Below are 19,268 nucleotides of genomic sequence, written 5' to 3'. Positions count from 1 at the left end.
GAAAACACTTCCTTGTAAAGGACGATCTTACATGTATTTGGTATCCTTCATGTTCATTGGTTTTACATGCCTGGAAGCTGTGTGAACCCTCAGCATGAGTAAGAAAACTCACATATGAGCTAAGCGATTCAGACCTTCAATTCTAGCACTCGGGAAGTAGAATCAGGAAGCTCTCAAGTTCAAGGGCAGCTAGGCAAGCAGAGCAAATTCCATGTCCGTCTGAGCTTCATAGTTGATCTCAATAAAGATAGAAGCAAAAATGTGATTCTCTAAAGCAGGCAGTAGCAATCTCTCTATTTTACACAGATATGGAATTTATGATAGCCCTCCAAAAGTAAATATTTTATACAGTAAAACAAAACAACAAAGTGAAATCAATCAATCAAACAAACAACAACAAAACCACATGAGATTTGAAATGACCCTAGGGCAATCTGCCTTGATCATATGACCTTGGCCTCAGACGATTTAGAGTACTTGAATGTATGGATATAGGACATACATACATACATACATACATACATACATACATACATACATACAGCAATATGTGGTTTATTGTAGACTTAAGAACCCTGTTCCAATCCATTCCGACTTTGAGTGACATGGGATAGACCATGGAGATGTGTGGGTCATAGATACCTGTATTCTCAGGCACTGTTATTCTGTACTTCAAATAGAAACACAGATTGGGGTTGTGGGTAGATGGAAGGCTCTGTACTCAGAAGAAAAGGGAACATGTAAGAATGGGAAAATGTCAGAAGTCTGGGTTTTGTCTCACCTCTGCCTCTCTACACATCATTAATGCTGGTCCCCTACAGTCCACTAACACTTTCACATTATAAGTCTGCCCAGAGTCTCCTCTTTCGCACTTGTAAATGCAGTAAAGTGAGGGAGAGATGTGTCTCTGCCCATAGCCAAGTTGCAGGGAATACGAAAAGCTTAGAGGACCTAATCTTTTACCTGGCCTCATTCCTGAGTTCCAATCTGAGCAGGAGAGGACTTTTCGACTGACCTGTTTGTACTACTGGTGAGGAATGTGAAGTTTAAACAGACAGGACTCTTTGTCCACACTAAGATAATTGACCTAGGTGAGGATCGTGATCACAGGGAGGACATCTGTTCCCATACTGAGCTATCAATATGCTTCTTCCTAAAGGTGATGCTAATGTAGACAGTGATAATAACAACCTCCTGGGAAAGGCCATGTGTCAAGAGTTAGCACCGCTGTGTGTTAATCCTGGCTCTGTCTGCTTATGGAACATACAGGCCTCTTAGAATCATGATTCTTTCACAGTACACAAAGAAAATGACCCTAAATTCTGTGAGCCATGATTTGCAGATTAACTGTTTGTGCTATCAGTTGTAAATTGACTAGGAGTTACGTCTTCCCTGTAGACACGAGCACAGGCAGTACAGCATCTCTACCTTGGAGCTTCCTCCTGCTCACCATGAAGATTTAGTACTGCCAAAAAGTTGCTTTTTTTTCCCTGTAACACCACCTCCTCCATCCTTGCCCTCCACATTCAAGCTGCATTCTCTTCTGTACCATGGAGGTCTCCTGATTTTAATTATTGTATTCTGACAGATATTGTCTTAATCTCTGTGTTAGTTTATTATGGTTGCCCTAAAACATTATCCCAGATGTATCTAGCTTAGTTTGAGGTGCCTTGTGGACAGCAACTAATACAACCTTCCCTACAGCTTTCCACACTATAGCCATTTACAAAGAAAGGAAGGAGTTGTTGCTAGGTATTTTGGAAATTACCTAAGCCATGCTGCTCTCTATTGATTCAGCACATTTCTTCACACTGGATAAAGTTGCTGAGGCCCAATCATGCTCTTTCTACCTACGTCAACCGGTTTATCTGACTCTCCATCCAACCCAGACTAATCTCCACACTACAGTTAGAATCACCACCAGACAGCACAGGTTGAAATCAACTCAGTATCTCCTCGGAAGATGCTGACAGTTCCCTGTGACCACAGGAGAAGGTCCATCGCTTTTGCTTGTCATTCAAGGACAATCTTCACAGCTCAGAGTTAGTTTCCACCCCCGTCCACCCTGCACAAGTTCACATGAGCAGTCTGTGCCCTGTCCTTCTGGAATCCTGGCTGGTGTCCCATTCCTGGATGAAATCCTGATGCCGTCTGAGGAAAGAAACAGTCTGCCTTAGAGTCCCCAGCAGGTTTTAGGAGCCTTGCTGTCTGTCTGCTGAAGAACAGCATTCTTTTTCCTCTGTGAGTCTCTCTTGGCTTGCGATACGTGGCTGTGTTTGCTTCTGGCTTGAAGACAGCTCTTCCCCTCTCTGGGGCCCCAAACGTGCATTTTGAAGAGGTCAGTGTGACCTGATGTTGAAGAGAATTAAGTCACTAATCTGCCCCAACTCACCCTCATTTCCTGAACAATAAGGATGGGCACCATAGTCAAAGACAGTCCATACTCCCCCTGATTGGGGTGATGACACCAGAGGCCCTGGCCCCTGGCGACATCAGGTATGCTTGACAATTCTCAGCTGGCTGCTTGATTAGAGCCTAAGAACAGGGTGTTCCTGGTCCTTAGGCTGGGATGTGGTATGAGAAGAGGAGAATGGAGAAAATTCACAGAATGGTGGGAGAAGAAACCTACTGATGTTGTACAAAGGAGACACTGAGAGAGGGTAAGTGAGGAGAATGGAACAGAAGGCGGAAATCTGCAACAAAGGAGATAGCAAGTCAAAGAAAGGTCCATGCAGAGGCAAAAATTGGACAGACAGGATGAGTGACATGAAGGGGGAGGTGGTACCCATGACTAGCAGAAGGAAAAACAAAATGAGGAAGAGGATAGAACAGAAAAAAGGAGCAATAAAAGAATGAATAGAAGTGAAAGCAGAGATGAAATTAAGAGTATACATGGAGGGACCCATGGCTCAAGCTACATATGTAGCACGGGATGGCCTTATCGGGCATCACTGGGAGGGGAGGTCCTTGGTTCTCTAGAGGCTGGATGACCCAGCTTAGTGGAACGTTGGGCAGTGAGGCAGGAGTGGGTGGGTGGGAGAGTGGGGAAGCACCCTCACGGAAGCATGGATAGAAGCAGGATGGAGAGAGGAAAGAGGAGCACAAAGAAAAAAATTGTAGTGGTAAAGTAACAGTCAGAAAAGAGCAGGGCAAGAGCTACATCTAGCCCCTTCTGGCCTCTTTGCTTGGTGTGTCCTGAATCTGCTTTGGGCAGCAGCCTCATCCCATGTTCATTCAGATGCTGCAGCGTGGTCAGCCAGGAAGACTTCCTCTTTGTGCATTTCCTTTCTTCTAGGAGCTGGAAGTCTCTCAAATGTTGTCTGGGTCATGTCTGGGATTTGGCTCAGAAGCCAAGGCAAAGGAAGAGAACTTTAGCTGTATCCTGAATTCAAGTCTTCTATGTGGACTGATGCTGGCCTCTCAGGCTGCCAGGGTTTTATTATATCTCTCCACTTTGTCCAATCTCGGGAGATGTACAAGTTCTTGGTTTTGAAAATGTCTTGGAGGTGGCCTCTTCAAGTGTCTACAAAGGGATAAGTTGAGACATCCCAATTGTAAATCACTTGGCCAAAGTCTCATAACCACTTAGGACAAGAGACAGGGTGGCCCTTGGGTCTCTGGCCTCTCATCAACTGGGCAAGCACTTTTGAAAGCTAGCCCTAGAAGACTTTTGATGACTTTCATTCTGCTTCCAGTAAATTCTGTGCTAATTCTTGGCATGAGGAGAGAAAATAAAGAGGGTAGGGTAGGAATGTAAATAAAAAGAAGGTTGGGGTGTCATCTAATATAAAATGATGGCATGCGTGGTGGTGACCTTAACTGCTTTTGTAATGGGCTTCCTAGAGTGTACCCAGGAAAGAAATGATACCCTTGGGGTTGGGGATTTAGCTCAGTAGTAGAGCGCTTGCCTAGCAAGCAGAAGGCCCTGGGTTCGGTCCCCAGCTCCGAAAAAAAGAAAAGGAAAAAAAAATGTTAAAAAAAAAGAAATGATACCCTGAGGGTGGTAGAAAGCCCACACACTTTGCCCTAGGCTCTATGACCCCTGAGTATTTGTAAAGTCATCTCTAAGCTAGTTGTCTGAACTTCTTCACAGAAGCATGGGAGTATAGAGACTAGAGAATAACTCATCCCATGAAAACTGGGCCTGAGAACACCTAAAATGGGATTAGGAGTCTATTCCTTGGCAGAATAGGCATCACAGTTTCTCTGGGTTTCCTGCCTTGTGAAGACTAGAGGGCAATACAAAGTTAGGAGCTCTGGAGTAGGTAGTTTAGTATTTAATGAGGAAACTGAAAATTATTTTTATATATTGTTCTCAATCCATATATATATAAGGATCTTCTTTGTGGAAAGGGTTCCATTTTAACTCTGGGACATGTATTATGTCTTTGTTAAGTTCTTGTTGACATTATCCAGTGAGGGCAGTTTTGAATTCAGGCCCTGTACCTATGTTAGGCATAGGCATACATATATGTTTCTCCTTTTATTACCTTTGTGACTGTGGTAAAGTTTTCAAACCACTCTGTACCTTAGTTATTCTACCTAGATACAGTATTTTTAAAAGGACTGATTAAAATAATTTTTTAAAAGAGGGAAGATGAGGGAGAGAGAGAAAGAGAGAGAGAGAGAGAGAGAGAGAGAGAGAGAGAGAGAGAGAGAGAGAGAGAGTGCTTGTAAGGACAGAGTAACAGAACAATCACTAAGGTTATGGAAATTTCTTGACTGGTAAGAGAAGTAGGAGAGGGTTGTGAGTGATTGAAAAGAAGTGGGTATGTGTTCAATTTTTGCACCGAATTAAAACAAACAATAAAAAAGCATACTAAATCATTATGACTCTAGTGCATGAGCCAGGTGAGTTCTATAGTCAAGAAAGGATATGAAGGAACATGAGGAACCACTGAGGAGAAAATCCAGGGAAAAACACAATAAAAGTGGGCATTGGTGGTAAGTACCTCAAGGAAATAGGCGTTCCTGGAAAGTGATGATATGGGCCAGAGTTGGGGGTAACACAACATGGTCTCCTACTGGAATGTGGCGAGCACCAGGGTGCCAACATAAGACATTGGTTTTGAGGTAAAATACAGCATCATAAATAGTAGTAATCGTGGCTATTGTTCTTATTCTTGCTTTTTATCAAGTACCAGTTATGAAGAAGGAAGTGTTTTATGTCCTTCTCATGCATCATTTCACTTATGAGTTAGGGCTTATCATGACTCTACCCTATAAATGAACATAGAGATGTCAAGAAACATGTCCAGGGCATAAAGCCCAGATAAAACCTATCTCTGTCTACTACAAAGGCATGATTGTGTGTGTATCTCTCTCTCTCTCTCTCTCTCTCTCTCTCTCTCTCTCTCTCTCTCTGTGTGTGTGTGTGTGTGTGTGTGTGTGTGTGTGATATGTTACTAGGGATGTAGATTCAAAAGCTCTCTTGTCTTTCCTGTTGCTTCTTTGATAACTCTTTACAAGTATTTACAGTCAAAGGAGATATCAAACTGTTGTCTCACCTAATATCTAGGATGATGTTTGGAAGAACAGTTTGTTTCTTCCTAGTTTACAGAGGAACTTAATATCTCCATTATATAGATGGGGAAAACGATACCTTAATTACTTTCTGAGATACAAAGGCTGTGATAGAAGTCTTCTGGTATCCATATCTGGTATTTCTCCCATTGCAATCACTGTTCACTGCTACTACAAGTCCCTGGTCTGGTTATTCATACAACTGCGTCCACATGTATGGGAATGAGCATGATAAGAGCATAGTCGGAGCACTAGCATGACCTGGGACATGGATTCAACTCTAGTCCTTCTTTGTCATATGATTTGTACAAAACCATTACCCCCTTAAAGCCCAGTTTCCACATCATTGTTATGGGAGATGATAAGAACACAGCTACTCTATCATAGAGCTCGGTGAAAATTATATGAGATCACGTGTATGCCTTACATGGTTCCTGGCACAGTGACTTCTCTGTGTAAGAGTATTACTATTATCCAGAAAGTTAAGATGTAGTAACATGAGAATCGGAATTCTGGTTTGAATTCTGAATGTATACCTGGTGCCCAAGTCTTAGGACAGCTGAGTTTAGCTTTCCATTATCAAGGCAGAACATCAAGTGTGGAGAAGGAGGAACTGGCCCAAGGTGGAACTGAGCAGTGAAGAAGGTTGTCTGCCTTCTGACTTCACAGCCTTGTTTTATGCAATTCTCTTTTTCCTCCAGGGCCTTGGTTTTTCTTCTACTCATCCAACCCCACCCATCCCTACTTAGTCTTTCCCCTGAGACTCTGTTCCCACCATGGATGCTGGCACGTCATGCAGTACCCAGGCTTCTTTGGCATTCCTTTCATACAGCAGAAGCCAGAGAGGTGAAGGTGGGCCCGAGGCAAGCCTCTGAATGTGTGGGAATGAGCCCCCCACCCCAGGAATCAAGCCTGGCTGCTTCTGGCATGTTTACTGAGGACCCCTTGGCAGCCAGCCATTATTTGAGAAGGCAAGGCAGCCAAGACAAGACGGAGGCTAATTACCTTGAGTAATAGGAAATTGGAAAGCAGTTACAAGGAGAGACTCCAGGCCCCTAGCCAGGTAAGGACAGAGACCTTGAATGCTCAGCCTGGCTTCTACCATTGGTCAAAGAGGACACTCCCACTCAAGGTCAGTGGACTTCAACTATCCAAGGGATAAGAAGCTGACCCCACTATTGGGCCTTTGGGGGACCCTCTCCATTTTCTGCTCTTGTTTGTTTTCATTCAGACCAAAACAAATGAAACAAACAAGGAAATTCAATTTAAATGGGGCACAGTTGCTGATGTTTCTGGTTTGTTACAGGAGGGTGAGCTTAGGACAGAAAATCAGCCTTGACTTTCACTCCTCCAATTGGTCTTACCCTGAAGCACTGTGTAAAATTCCATGGACAGAGGGGCTGCAAAGGCAATTTGCCTTACTAGGTAGGGCATAGAAAAGGAGTTTGGATGAGAGGAGGCAGAGCCAAAGATTCAAATAAGAAATAGAGCGGAGAGATTGATATGCACTTGGATAAATAAAACCTCCAGAGAATAACAAATGGGAAGGAAAATGACAGACACAGACAGGAATCTATAGAGAAAATAACCAGAGAAAGTTTATAAGATAAAGAGATACTAATAAGGCAACAGAGAGGCCGTGGATGGGGCAAAATGGAAAGTGATAGAAGCAGATAAGTGAGAAGGGCAGGAGTCCTAGGACTGGGAATGAAAATAGATCCCATGGCCAACATACAGTACACAGAACACTCAAGCTGTAGGGACTCTCATGAGCCTTCATTTTAAAGTTGCTGCAACTTCTGACCAAGAAGAGTATATGGAGTTTCAACCCAGCAGAAGCAGAGGGTGCTCGGCATGAACCCTAGCTTATTTGTAAGCACACTGAATCTTTACTCTCAGTTGAATCTTTCTAGAAGCTTGGATGGAAGAGTGAGTGGCTGACTGTGCTACTGTGCTAGACATAAAAACCCAGCTTTCTGAGCCTTCCCTCCTCTGAATCTGTCCATTCCTCTTCTTTTTCTGTCTCAGAGGACTCTTTCAGGTGGTTGGACCCAGTCTTGCTTCATAGAAACCAACTCCCCTGAAGTTGTCCGAAGAAGAAGAAGAAGAAGAAAGAAGAAGAAGAAGAAGAAGAAGAAGAAGAAGAAGAAGAAGAAGAAGAAGAAGAAGAAGAAGAAGAAGAAGAAGAAGAAGAAGGAGGAGGAGGAGGAGGAGGAGGAGGAGGAGGAGAAATAAGAGGAAGAGGAAGAGGACAAAGAGGATGAAGAAAAAGAGGAGGAGGAAGAGGAGGAGGAAAAGGAAGAGAATGAAGAAAGAGGAGGAGGAAGAGAAAGATGATGAAGAAGAGGATGAGAAAGAAGAGAAGGAAGAAGAGGAGGAGGAAGAAGAAAAGGAGGAAGAAGCAGGAGCAGCAGTAGAAGAGGAGGGGAGGAGGAGGAGGAGGGGGAGGGGAAGAGGGAGGGAGGAGGAGAAAGAGAAGAAGAAAGAGGAGGAGGAAGAAAACTGATCATGAGGAATTGATATTGAAGATCATTAATCCTTCCTGCTGGCCTTCTATGTCCAGGCAATCTGGCAAACTCTACGCACCTAGTATGTTTTATTCTTATTAATAATGTTCTCTGTTCTTAAAACTTGTCAGGCAGGAGTGACTCTATGAACACTTTTCCAAGTGGAAGAATCTGTCACTTAGAATAGTGAAAGATAATTTGTCTGGGATCAATTTCTGAGCATGCGGGGCCGAATCAGGATTCCCACCCAGGCTAGCCTGTCTCCAAAGCCTGTGCTCTTTACGTTGCCCCATGCGGTGTTTTTGGCTCAGAAGGAAGAAAACAAATTTTGCTGATGAATGAGCAAGCAGAAAATGAGAAACTCGAAGAACAGACATGGGAGTTATTTTAAAACTCAAGACCAAGTCAGTCAGACTTCATGGGAGGATAGCCGCCAGTGGGATGAGAGACTGTTCCAAACAACATTCTAGCTCCCTGTCAGAGGATCCCATATCACAGGGCCATTAATGAAATCTACTTCAAAAAGAAATGAATAAAACAAAAGGGTGTCCAGAGATAGGGAAGGCAAACTTATGACAAGCACATTTCTAAAGCAGAGGAAAGAAGGTGACCCCTACCTCAACAGTTGGGAAGCAGCGATGGTGCCAAGGAATTGGATAAAGATGAGTGAATGTATTTATTATTTAAAAATGGTATCCAATTAATCAGTTCTTAGCATTAATTGATTTCGGGGATTTATAAGCACATCTCTCTGCTTTTTATATAAGGGGACTGTAGACATTAGCTAAGCTAACATCCAGTTCCTACAATACCACCTTAAGTCAGGGCTACTTCTTTTGACTTAATGGATAAGAACCCACCAGGTAAGACTGATTTGTTATACTCACTCATCGGATCCATCAGTCTAAGGATAGATGAGGAGCAGGGGAAATTCATGACTTCCATAATCCAGTAGTAATAGCAACAGAAATAACACTTAATAGTTGTTATAGTCTCACTAGGGGCTCACACCAAGTAATCTAGAAGAACACATAGACACATGAATGGATACATACATGGAAAGAGAGAGAATGAGAAGCCTCAGGGTGCCATGCACATTCTCATAGAGAAGGAACTGGAGACTCAGTATAAACACCAATAAAGAAAAAGTGGTAGATTTGAACCCAGATCTATCTGCCTCTTGTGCATGTGCTTGAGGAATGGCAGAGGTATCAGAAGTCAGCCATCAGGAAATGTTCTAAAAATGCTACTTTCTCAATAGCATCATAGGTTTTAGTGTCAGAGAAGACCTGACAGCATTTCCTTTAGCTGTGTGCTTGCTGTATTGCACCAGTGCAGAAACTGGAGCTCAGATATCCAGTGCTCACTGATTCTGGAACTTTAGAGTTCTGTTCTCAAATTCCAGATTCCAGTCCCAGTATTCACCGTTAAGACTGTGGTCATTCCTTAAGGCCTTGCGTACATCATACTTCTCTGGTTAGCTTGCCCAGATATCTCTGTGTATTACAGAACTCCTATTTCTATAGCACCCCCCTTTGAAGATGAAGTTTGCACTGTAACAACTCTGAGATTGTTGAGTCAGGGTTACAAGTTCACAGTGATATTCTTGAGTTTGGTCTATTGATGTATCTGTACGGCAACGTATTTAAGGTTATACAATTAAATATACCAAACTCATCTTTCTTATTCCTGGTAGGTTGCAAGTGATCGAGGATAGGCCCCTTTGTATCAGACATAGGCATATGCGAGGAGACCTGAGTGCAGTCTGATGACATAAAAGAAATCCTTAGAAAAACTGGGAGTGAAAAGAGAATTTTCATACAGTAAGTATGATGTGTATATACTCAGTGTAAGAGTATGTAAAGAGATGGATGAACCATATGGATAAATAAGTAGAAGAAGAGACAGGAGAGGTAAATGAAGAATAGATTAATGGTTGAGTAGATGAAGAAATAAATGATGCAAATCAAAGAATCATTTGAGTAAGTGTTGAAAAGCTTAGCGCCTCACCAATTACAGCTTTCTAGAGGAATAAAGGGAGGTGGCCTGTGATTTCATCATTAACAACATGATGAGCGTGTCTCTAGAGCTCCTTATTGTTATTTATGATGCTTGCTTCCAGATGTGACAATCCTCAGAGGTTAGAAACAAATGATAAAATAGCTTCTTGTTTCCTCTTATAATACCAAATGAAGCTGAGTGTGACTTCTAAAGGTTTGGATACAGTAAGTCCAGTAAAATTTAATATATAGTCCATACATATGTCTGTATATATGCATATGGTTACATATACACAGACATAACACACACACATATGCACAGCTGTCAAAGACGATGCTTATGTGATCTGTATATATCAGTATAACTTAATATATGCATATACACACATACACATCTCAGAGACATTATGAAAAAAAAAACAGAAAAGAACAGTAGGCAAGTATTGCCAAGACAGCTCTCCCTCATACGCTGCACTGTGACCCTGAGTCAGCTTTTGTCCTTCTCTTGGTGGCATATTATTTATCAGTAGGAAGAACAGAATAGAGTTGGTGTCTGGCTTCTATGAGATCTGTAGCACTCACCTGGCATGCCTTACTGAGGTCTACAGTCTAAACAGAAACTTCTAAACCTTTGACTTTTTAAAGTTACATACAGACAAGCTAAGAAACATTGAGCTTCTCTGAAAAGAATGACTCCTGTTACTGCTTCCAGCTGAAAGGCATCGTTGTTGCTTCACACTTCCCAGGAGCCCACCACCTCTTACTTGTAAAGGCCATCTGGCTCCAGGCACTTGAAGATCACCGAGTAGATACTGACTTCCGGGACCTCTCCATGGCTTCGTCCAGCGGCTACACAAGATGTGCCCAGGCCAGAGAGTAAGTCATCAGCAAAACTCAGGAATTCTCCTGAAAGGAGATAAACAAAAACAAAAACAAAAACAGAAACAAACCAGATCAGCTCTCTAGTGCAAGTCTTGGTGAAAAGAAATTGTAAGGGGAAAAGGCAGATCTGAAATGTTGCAAATTATCATCCACAGTGCCTATTTGCTATATGATTGTATTGGAAAAATGGGTTCTTGCTGTGTAGCCAAGGCTGGCTTTGTATTTGTCATTTGTCTTCTTCAGTCTACCACCCATTTGCAGAGATTTAAGTTGTGAGCCACCATGCCAGGCACATGATGACTATTCAAGTTTATGCCTGAATTTTACTACCTGTGAAATAAAACATTAATAATGAACTTTGTCAGATATGGCGAAGCTAAAAGGAAGTACATTATTCTATAACAAAATACAAGTAAGGACAAAGGAATTATTTCCTCTTTTGGTGCAGAGTAACTGTTGATCCTGTCACTGTCATTTTCTTCTGACTCCATGACCAAAGACTTTCTTCCTTAGGCCTCCTATATGTCAAAGGAGTGGGACTTAGGATGAAAGAATCTTCATATCACATGGCCATCCTTTTGTGCTCATGAGGAATTCATAAAATGTTATTTGTAGGTGGATACAGATAAGCTAGGGAAGGAGAATTCTATGACTAATTAGTAATGAAGGTCACAGGCAGAGATGACAGTGGAAGATACACTAAGTACTTAAGAGTCCCTGAAATCTGTACCTGCTAAAACCTACCTTAACCATTGGACTTAAGGAAACATTTGAAGTTGACCAGAAAGAGAACTCTGGAAAGAGCAACTGAACATTTAGAATCTAATAGTTTAATATTAGCTCTGACGAGAGTTTGAAGATTAATTTGAATTGAGAAACTCATTTCAGCACTTAAGTTTTTTTCTATATAAGGTGAAAGTACTATAATAATTCTTGAAAGATAAAATAGATGTAGAAAAACATGTAAAGACGGTGTCATGCTATTTAAACAGCACAGATTTAGAGATAACTAAATATTCAGCAATGTACAAATGTTTGTCAATTGTAGCTCAATGATATTAAGGGATACTCCATAAATATTAAAATAACTTCTTGGAACATATGAAGGTATATAAAAGGACATTTCTGAGATATGTAAGCTAAAAAAAATAAAAATAGGACACACAATTGTAGAATATCATTTTATAAAATTTCACACATACATGATTTTAAAACAGGGAATTAAAATATGCTTACTAGTGTTTTTGAAGTAAGATGACAGACACTTTTCTACCTTATTATTTTTGGTTTTAACGTTGTCCTCAATAAAAATAAAATATACAGCCATTAACAAAAAGAAAAATCATTCAAATCCTGAAACTAGATAGAGAGAGCCTAAACAGCCTCTTACTTGCTATAAAATAAAATAAGAAAAGTGGGTAATTTAGAGGCAAAACAAGAGTATGTGAAAGTATTTTATACCACACAGTAAGTATGAAGTGTTATGTATTGTTTCCTAACTTATATTCACATAAAAGTGTCAATTAGTTGCTTTAGAGAGGAATTAATGTTTCTCCCAGAAGCCATAGTTGGCCAAATAAAAGGATACAGGACACCCCCCTCAAGTTGTTGGTCATGGGAATACCATAAATTCCTCTAAATAATACAGGATATTACTGAGGCTCTTGATTGCCTACCAAACTTTGTGATAAGATCCTTTATTGAAAACAAGGTACATGTTGATCACAAGCCACAAGGAAATAAAGTTAGTAAATGACCATAAAACTTCTCCCCTGCTAGCTAGCTTTCATGGTACCACAAGTTGTTCCACAGGCTGCTTGATAGAAAAACTCGACAACAGCTTTACCAAGATATCAATTGTGTGAATTATAATAACAATTACAGGAAAAAAATGTATGCTCACGGGTGTAATAGTGGTATAATTATTACTGGAGTATGCAACTACTTTCTGGGTGAACTTAAATCCTACTTCACAGAAGAAAAGATATATCTGGTATCGTAAATCTGGCCAAGAATCCAAGGTTCAGGAGATCAGATGTCCCCAGGATGAACATGCTACTATTACTTTACTAAATGGACACAGTACTTTTCTATACTGAAAAACTGAAATGGCTCTAGGATCTTATTGGAGAAGTTTCTTTGTGCAGTGTATGGTGGGTAATGTACAAACTCACAATCATAGGGGTTGGGGATTTAGCTCAGTGGTAGAGCGCTTGCCTAGGAAGCGCAAGGCCCTGGGTTCGGTCCCCAGCTCTGAAAAAAAAAAAAGAACCAAACTCACAACCATCCAAGGTGCTTAGAATATCAGTTGATTACTTAGCCACAAATGAATAATCTATATTATACTCCTCCACTGTGAACCTCAGAGACCATCATGAATGTGGAGGCAGAAAAATGTAAGGACCAGAAGTGAGGAATAATTAGAGCCAAAGAGTGTCTTCTGGGCATGGCAGGACTGCTGTGCCTATGAATTCATAGTAGCCTGTGGTTGACTGCACAATTCATTCAAAAGATCGAGCCAATCAGCATTTCAGCTAAGTTAGAGATTGGCTTGGGAGCCCCCACACCTAACTGAGGAGCTATTGAGTTGATGTCTGTGGGAGGGAGTCAGTTGTCTTTAAGAGTGTGACCTCAGTAACAGTTGCAGAAAAACAGTTGCCTGGGTGTAGTAACGGTATATCCACATAACAGTGGGTAGTTCTAAATCCCTGAGTATATGGATAGCACAAATTGGTCTAGGTGGGTGAGAAGTTGAGAGTGGGTAGAAGGAGTATATATGGTGGATTTTAGAGGAATTAGGGAAAGGAGTAGAATAAATATGATCTATGTATTATATTGTATGTATGTATGTATGCATTATATATTATGCATTTTTATGTATTTAATAGCCACAAATTACTAAAATTATTTTTAACTTTCCTACCCATCTGTGACACCTATCAACTACAACAAAAACCAGCACAAAACTCCTAAGAGTGAAGTAGTGGTCCACCATGCAAACCTTAACAGTAACCAACAACTCTGCATTGGCATAAGGACCCACTCAACAGGAGGGAAAGGAAATGTTACTGGAAGCCTAGTCAACAACCCAGGGCTGGTTTTTCATGGATCTTAGGGGAGAACTTATAGCCACCCCTTTACTGTACCAGCATAATCCCCGACTAGATGCTAAATATTTGTCTTTATAACACAGTTTAGTTCTCATCTCATATACAGAAAAGTTTTTTTAACAAAACACCATTAAAGAAAACCACCACCAATAAAAATACAGAGTGTGGGACAAGTTCCCATGGATATAGCTGCTATATATCCACTGGACACTGAGGGAACAGTGAGGATGAGGAAGCAGAAAGATTTTGAGACAGAGAATCCAGGAGTTTGCTCTAAGACTATCTTGGAGTAGTGTCAGAAGTTACACCCATAAAATCTCCCATAAAATGACTGCCCAACATCACTTAGAAAATAAATCAAAGAGTCTAGAAAAAAATAAAACCAAAGATGTTGAGAAGCAGAGGCTCGCTGACCTTTAAGAGGTAAGTGGAGTCCTAGACACTCCACATTTCCACTGTGGACCTCTTACCCTAACCTGAGAGCTGAGTCACCAAACCTTCCAATCCTAAGAGGTATCAAAGCAGATTACTATATGAGACTACAGATTAGAAAGAAAAAAGAGAAATGAGCAGACTGAGGGATTGTTTAACTTGGTCTGAGGATGGCAGATCTGGCTGTTTGTCCTTGTTTTCCTACGGCATGTTTCCATGTCTGTCTGCTTTTCAATTTATTTCCAGATAGCCGTTGAAGAAATTGGCTCTTCGTGAGGGAACTCAGTATGCTTGTAAGTAATATTAATTGGCTGTCTGGAAGCCAAAAGATGGCTGGCATTCATTTTCAAACAGGACAAAGCTTTCCAGATATTTCTATGAATCTCGGAATCATTGGGGCCTCATAAGCATGTCAGGTCATTCAGTACAGTTCTAAATTCTATCTAGTTCCAAGGATTATAAATTATAGTTCAAGTGAAGAACTCAGATGACCTGGAGTAGAGCAACTCATAAGCAAAGCACTATAGAAATACATAGTATCCAGCTGTCATTGAGATTACATGCAAACAATGACTGGGTTAAATTGGAAAGGATACTTAGTATGTACTTCACTTTTCCCAAATCCTTGAGGCAACTAACAAGTTAAATGTTATCACTCCACAGTAAAGTGTCTTTTAAAGTTGCAAAGGGGGTTGGGGGTGGCTGCGACTTGAACTTTTAATTTTCCAGTGCAGAAGTGTCATCTTTTATACTATGCTGCCTCCTAGAGAGGATTGTCGTGGGATAGTGTCTGAAAGCTGGCTTTCTCAAAGCTATTCACTTTACAATTGAGTTCATGCCACCCTCTTAGTGCTATGGGCTTGTGGAATGCAACAATAAAAGAAATGGTCCCTGACCTTACACAGCTTGTAATCTGACAACAGGAAGGGTTGTTAAATACAAGAACAGACCCATAAAGTAAACTGTAAGGTTGCTTTTCTTGGCTCTGTACTTTATACTGCAATGCCACAAATGTGGAGACAGGTGAGTGACTGACCCTTCAGTGTCCCTAAGAAATACCTCTGGTGACTTCTCTATGCACAATACAAATCAGAGGAATTCATCTGCATATATGGCTCTGCCATAAATTATAGTCCGAACCTGGCAGTGTCACAATCTACTAAGTATTAATGTAATTTCGTACTTGAGAGCCCAGTCTCTGAATTTATTCTACAGAGGACTTAAACCATTCATTGTATACCCCCCCACACACACACACTGCCTATTTTTGATAGCATCCTTACATCTGTGCATCTATTTCTTTTTTAATCTGGGGAAATACAATGGTAGAAAATGTAACATTGCAAATATGCAAAATATCACCTATAAATTAATCGTCAAAATGCCCAGCACATGGGAAGAGCTAAAACACAGCCATTATTACTTTTGTTTTTACTTGTAGTTACCACGACTGTGTAGAGAGGAGGATTTTAGATATTATTTTGTCCATGTTCTCTACTTACTCATGGTGGCTGGAGAAGTGACGTTGCCCTCACTATAAGCAGACTGAGGTGAAGCAGCAGGAAGTTTTACTCTTTTCACTCCTTTAACATAACCCAGCTTTGCTCAGGCAGCCTAATACACAGAACCTTAGAGCTTTTCAAGTAGTCACTGAATGCCATCCTCTTCCACTTCTGACTTCTTCATCTGATATGAACACTTCCCATATTTCCTGAGAGATTTCCTATGTGTCAGGTAGAGGAGTCCATCCTGCCATCATCCTAAATCTAGCAATTTCGGAGCAAGATATAAAGTCCGCAACTGACAAAAGAATTTGAAATGGTCTCTGGTGTAATATATTCTAACAGTGCTTTGCAAATTACAATAGATGGAACCCAGAGAGAGGGCTCATCACTAGGGGGAGGGGCATCAATATGTAGCTCCCTGTATATCTACATTAGCTTTCAATCATATTAGCAACCCATGTATTATTTAGTTGGTTATTCGATATTTCTTTCATTTTGAGTTATGTGCATGTGTGTGTTTGGGTTTATGTACATGAATGGGTGCATCAGTCTACTGAGGCCAGGGGCAATTGGAACTCCCTGGAGATAGTTTCAGGTGGTTGTGAGCAATCCTCATGAAGTACTGCCCTTCAGAAGAGCAAAAGAGTGTGTGCTCTTCAGCACAGAGCCTTCTCTTTAGCCCCCTTTACTGCTTTACTTTTACTTTCAAAATATGAAACTGCTTATTAAAAACTTTTAAAGGGGTTATTTCTACTTTTTAAAATGAAAACTATGTGTGTGTGTCTGTCTGTCTGTCTGTCTGTCTCTCTCTCTCTCTCTCTCTCTGTGTGTGTGTGTGTGTGTGTGTGTGTGTGTGTGTGTGTGTGTGATATTGTCATATCCTATACATGGGAGGACAAGAACAATTTAATTTTGTGGATCATTCTTTAGTCTACCTTTACATGGGTTCCAGGCATCCTATTCAGATTACCAGGCTTGAGTGACAAGTATCTTTACCTGCAGGGCCATGTTCCCTAATCTAACTTAAAGGTTTTTCTGTTTCATCTTTGTTAAATTGGGTATTTCTTATTTACATTTCAAATGTTATTCCCTTTCCCGGTTTCCAGGCCAACATCCCCCTAAACCCTCCCCCTCCCTTTCTATATTGGTGTTCCCCTCTCCCTCCTCCTTCATTACCGCCCTCCCCCCAAGAATCCTGTTCACTAGGGGTTCAGTCTTGGCAGGACCAAGGGCTTCCCCTTCCACTGGTGCTCTTACTAGGCTATTCATTGCTACCTATGCAGTTGGAGCCCAGGGTCAGTCCATGTATAGTCTTTGGGTAGTGGCTTAGTCCCTAGAAGCTCTGGTTGATTGGCATTGTTGTTCATATGGGGTCTCAAGCCCCTTCAACTCTTTCGTCCTTTCTCTGAGTCCTTGCTTAAAGTTTTATTCTTTAATATGTTTGAAACCCTCAAACATTCAGTCATTGAAAAGAAGTTGCTCAGGATACTCACGCTAATTAAAGCATTTGAAGCCCACTCAGGGGCCAGAAACAAACACAGCTCTTTTGCATCTGTGCCTCAAGCACCTCCTGCCTGGGCCACCCCACCAGTCTTCTTCTCCCTGGCAGGATGCCAGGCCTCCTGGTAGAGAACTGTGAGATCTCGGTCTGCTGCCTTGTCTCACCTGACCCTGTTCAAGTCTTAACATTCTTCTTTTTCATTTTGTTTTGTTTCTCTTTTCTTGAAAACAGATAGGGAGTTAGGAGTTGTTGTAAAGGAATGTGCCTGTTCCCCATTATAGCTCTTCAGGGGCTACAACCCGAGTGGGCTAGAGCCAGACCCCCACACATTTCTTTATCCACTCACACTTTCCTTATGTTCCACAGAAAAGGTTAACAGCCATTCTGCTGCAGCTTCAGCATGAAGCAACAAAGGCCTAACCCCCTGACTCAATCTCCACCCTCCCTCTCCTTTCAGCACCCCCATAAACCCCTTGTTTGTTCCTTACCTAACTCCTGCTCCTTCACCACACCCCCTCCTTTCTGATTGGGTTGAGGTCCCAGTTAAAGCTGGCCACAAGAGCAAATTGAAAACAGGTTGGGGAAAAAAAAAAGCAAACAGAAAAATCCAAAATGGAAGGGGAGTTCAGGTGGGGAGAAAGGTCTTCCAGGCTCCACACTTTTCAGAAAATACAAGGAGAACTTCTAGACACTCTGTAACTTGCAAATACCTTCTGTCAGGACACCAAAGAAAGTTCTTTTTCCCTCCTCACACTTCCCTGCCTTTTTACTTAGACGAGGAAGACATGCATTGTGCGAGCTTATCAGTAAGAGGATATTCTTTGGGGCCTCACATAGATCAGCTACAGTTGGTTTGTTTCTTCTAAAATATAATTCTGTTTTAAATCAGGGGAGCCAGTGACAATGACCCTTACCTTTATTGTGATAGCAGTATGAAGTAAAGGGAACAAAGTCGGACAGTGGCAAAGGAAGTCTGGTTTTGAATCCAGACTCACCACTTACGAACTCTGTAGTTCATGCAGGAATGGATGGCTACACCTAAAGGGCAGCTTTTTCATCTGCAAAGGAGATGGGCATGTGTATTTCAGAGAGTCAGGCAAGGAGGGAAGGAGCTAATAGTATATATAATCCCTTGTTATAGGATGCGTCGTATTTGTTGCTGGTCCTTCATTCCTGCTACCTGACCCTAGCAGTTCTCGTTAATCTATCTGATGGCAAATCTCATAATATTCAAACTCATTTGCTCTTCAAGGCATCACAAAATACTTCATTCCTTGATAATTTTGTAAATGTAAATACTTTTAGAAGAGAAGAACTTGAAAGAAGAGAAATAAAGGAAGTGTTTATCTCTTTTTATGGTATCAATGATGGTAGACTCCTTCACTTACATTCTCAAGTTAAATACTCCCAGCAACTGATCCTCATAAATTGAATACAACCAAATGGATTTCATTTGTTGTGCATTTACAGGGTAGAGAGTGGGCTTCAGGAAGTTTAATAATGTGCCTAGGAATGGACAAGTAAAGGAGAGTTGTCAGGGACCCAAAGTCTTCATGTTGTCTACGACATACTGGCCTGCAGACTGTGAGATGATTCCTGCAAGAACTGTGTTTGGACCACTGCTATGTCACCAGTCCTTGGCGCAAGCTGGCCATGCAGTTGTTTACCGAATTCTGTGAAATTAACATCCATGGTTGGTTCTTGGATCTCATTCCCTCAACCCCAGTGCCAGGCATTAAAAGAAGTTTCTCTTGGGAGACCCACTCTGCTTTCTGCTTTGTGACTTTTCAGTAGTAAATAAGACTCAC

The 19,268-nt window shown here is 41.3% G+C and overlaps 1 protein-coding gene across 1 annotated transcript in view; it reads right to left on the bottom strand.

The window, feature by feature from the left end:
* Astn2 (astrotactin 2) overlaps positions 1–19,268 on the bottom strand; it is an 803,377-nt gene that overhangs the window by 41,336 nt on the left and 742,773 nt on the right. The window contains exon 19 of the mRNA XM_032902906.1: positions 10,795–10,936. Coding sequence (XP_032758797.1) covers positions 10,795–10,936 — 142 coding nt within the window. The remainder of the gene's footprint in view (positions 1–10,794; positions 10,937–19,268) is intronic.

The sequence above is a fragment of the Rattus rattus genome, chromosome 1 (genome assembly GCF_011064425.1).
Source record: "Rattus rattus isolate New Zealand chromosome 1, Rrattus_CSIRO_v1, whole genome shotgun sequence".
Classification (NCBI taxonomy): Eukaryota; Metazoa; Chordata; class Mammalia; order Rodentia; family Muridae; genus Rattus; species Rattus rattus.
Note: the sequence above shows the minus strand (reverse complement) of the source record. Positions and strands in the feature narration are given on the sequence as shown.